The following is a 3,328-nucleotide window of genomic DNA, read 5'->3' as shown; positions in this document are numbered from 1 at the left end:
TTCTCAATGCCTCCTACCTTCCCATGATGCCCGACGGCTCCGTGCTGCTGGTTGACAACGTGTGGTACGTACAGACACGTGAAGTTAGTTGTGTTACATCATGTTGTGTTGTCAGTCTTTAACCCTTATTGTGTTGTCTCCCCGTCAACCATGAACTTCTTGTCCTTCAGGGTAAAAAATTTAATTTTTGGCGCTTCTTAAAAATATGCTTGCCGTGCGCCCGGATAGCTCAGTTGGTAGAGCGTGCGCCCGTATGTAGAGGTGTACTCCTCGACGCAGGGGGCCGCGGGTTCGACTCCGACCCCTGGCCCTTTGCTGCATGTCATTCCCCTCTCTCTCTCTCCCCTTTCATATCTTCAGCTGTCATTAAAATGCCCAAAAAACAATCGTAAAAAAATAAATAAAACATGTTTGTCACTTATTTCAACGTTTTTTTTTTAATGCACGGTCACTTTCTTCAAAGTTTTTGTTGCTTTTTTCGAAGTTTGTCGCTTATTTTTTGTCCCTTTTGTCGCCCTAGTGTTGCCTTCCTTCTTTCTACTGTGTTTTTTCAAAGTTTTTATGACTATTTTCCGACCTATTCTTGCCTTCCTTCCTCCTTATACCGTCTTTTTCCAAGTTTTTGTCTCCTTTTTCCATCACCATCTAAATGTTTTCCAGGTCCAAGGCTGTAGTTTAGTAAATCTATCTCTGACAGCACTGTATTCTTCCTCTTTATAGAGACTTTATTTCTACCAAACATTATTCACGCTGGTTAGGGGGTACATGGCTTAAAAACACTGTTGAAAGGGGGAACATTATTGAAAAAAGGGTTAGGGTTGGGGTTAGGGTTTTCACATAATGAATTGAAAAAGGTGACTTTCCATAATTCCAAGATTTATTATTTCGACCATTAGGTGGCAGTATAACATCATAAATGGAAAAATTTCAATCTGTAATTCCAAAAAATGTCATATACTATTGTGAAAAGTCAAATCTTCACCAGATGTTTTAATTAAGTGTTTAATGACTTCCTTTTGTGTCAGAAGTGTCAAAATTGACACGCCTGACACGCTTTACCAGTGCGACCCCAGCAATCAGCCAGAAGGAGTCCTAAGTCTCTATCCCACTGTTTTGCCCCAAATGTGCCCCGGGAAAACTGCGGCCTGAGTTGATTGGGGGGGGGGGGAGGGGATTAGCAACCTCCTCTGTTTTAGTAACAATACCCCGTTTCAGCACCATGGACAGCCTCCGTCTGTTTTAGTAACAATACCCCGTTTCAGCACCATGGACAGCCTCCGTCTGTTTTAGTAACAATACCCCGTTTCAGCACCATGGACAGCCTCCGTCTGTTTTAGTAACAATGCCCCGTTTCAGCACCATGGACAGTCTCTGTCTGTTTTAGTAACCATGCTCCGTTTCAGCACCATGGACAGCCTCCGTCTGTTTTAGTAACCATGCTCCGTTTCAGCACCATGGACAGCCTCTGTCTGTTTTAGTAACAATACCCCGTTTCAGCACCATGGACAGTCTCTGTCTGTTTTAGTAACAATACCCCGTTTCAGCACCATGGACAGTCTCTGTCTGTTTTAGTAACAATACTCCCGTTTCAGCACCATGGACAGCCTCCGTCTGTTTTAGTAACCATGCTCCGTTTCAGCACCATGGACAGTCTCTGTCTGTTTTAGTAACAATACCCCGTTTCAGCACCATGGACAGCCTCTGTCTGTTTTAGTAACAATACCCCGTTTCAGCACCATGGACAGTCTCTGTCTGTTTTAGTAACAATGCCCCGTTTCAGCACCATGGACAGCCTCCGTCTGTTTTAGTAACAATACCCCGTTTCAGCACCATGGACAGCCTCCGTCTGTTTTAGTAACCATGCTCCGTTTCAGCACCATGGACAGCCTCCGTCTGTTTTAGTAACCATGCTCCGTTTCAGCACCATGGACAGCCTCCGTCTGTTTTAGTAACAATACCCCGTTTCAGCACCATGGACAGCCTCCGTCTGTTTTAGTAACCATGCTCCATTTGATCTTTTTTTCCCTCAGTCGCACATCGAAAAGAAAGACGTATTCAGAAACGTCCCGAGACACTGTCGAACATATGTCTGAGCCGTACAGCTACTGCCATCTTTGGGACCAAAGTTTTCTCCAGCGCGACGAAACACACGTCTTCTCGTTAGGGTTAGGGGTAGGGGTTAGGGTTATGGGGTTATCGGTTAGGGTTAGGGGTTTAGCGGTTAGGGTTAGGGTTATGGGGTTAGCGGTTATGGGGTTATTGGGTTAGGGTGTATGGGGTTAGGTGTTAGGGTTATGGGGTTAGAGTTATGGGGTTAGGGTTATGGTTAGGGTTTATGGTTGGGGTTAGGGTTAGGGTTAGTGGATGGGTCAAACAAATACAGGACTTCACACACACAACTGTTACCTTCTCTGGTTTAGATATGAGGACGGAAAAGCTGAAGCAGTCCGACCACACAAGTCTTTAGTGACAGTCATTTGGTTTAGGTGCTACCCAAAACGTCGGTACTCTACTTTTTAATGGCGGGGGAAAAAACCTGAGTTTGATGGTTTGATTTTCCTCTCCCGCTCCGCAGCCACCAGTCAGGGGAGGTCGGCATGGCGTCTTTCTGCAGGGTGGAAAGCCTGGCCTGCCGCCTTCCCAGCATGCTCAGCGCTTTGGAGGAGCACGACTTCCTGTTCCAGCTGCACCTCAACGACATGCCGCAAGATGACTCCAACGAGGTTTGGACTCGTTTGGGTTGTTGTTTTCTAGAATGTGATCGTTTATATATTTTTTCTCATCATTGATATTTTTAACCCTTGTGTCGTCGTCCCTTCGACCATCAAGTCGTTGTCCATCCAGGTCAAAAGAGAAATGGAATTTTTGGTGCTTTTTTTCAACATTTTTGTCTCTTTCTTTATGCTTTTGTCATCTTTTTAAACGTTTTTGTGACTTCTTTTTTCAACGTTTTGTTTTAACTTCATGGTCAATAAACATTATTTATATGACATTATACCCAATTTTTGAGTGAAAAAGGCAGAAATTATGGATTATTTTGACTAATAGTTAAGATCAGAGGATGTTGAGTGGATCACAGACTGGTTGATGTCAAAGTTTAGTCAGGATACTGTTTTAAAATCAAATCTTCTAAAAATTGAATAAAAACACCCACAATTCAATGAAAGTAATCATTCATTTTACCTGCAAAGAAGTTATGGAACCCATACAACGTACATGCATGCATCCATGTTACATTTGGGTATTTTGGTTCAAAGAAACCCATAATTCTCATATAAAAAAACGTATTAAATAGGTCAAATATTATATATTTTACGGTAATTGTTAG

At 43.1% G+C, this 3,328-nt stretch overlaps 1 protein-coding gene across 1 annotated transcript in view; it reads left to right on the top strand.

Moving 5' to 3' along the window:
• The first annotated feature begins 8 nt into the window (after positions 1-8).
• LOC144513413 (trafficking protein particle complex subunit 14-like) overlaps positions 9-3,328 on the top strand; it is an 11,380-nt gene continuing 8,060 nt past the window's right edge. The window contains exons 1-2 of the mRNA XM_078244475.1: positions 9-64; positions 2,576-2,723. Of these exons, the coding sequence (XP_078100601.1) occupies positions 24-64; positions 2,576-2,723 (189 nt within the window). The 5' untranslated portion in view covers positions 9-23. The remainder of the gene's footprint in view (positions 65-2,575; positions 2,724-3,328) is intronic.

The sequence above is a fragment of the Sander vitreus genome, unplaced genomic scaffold (genome assembly GCF_031162955.1).
Source record: "Sander vitreus isolate 19-12246 unplaced genomic scaffold, sanVit1 ctg245_0, whole genome shotgun sequence".
Taxonomy (NCBI): Eukaryota; Metazoa; Chordata; class Actinopteri; order Perciformes; family Percidae; genus Sander; species Sander vitreus.
Note: the sequence above shows the minus strand (reverse complement) of the source record. Positions and strands in the feature narration are given on the sequence as shown.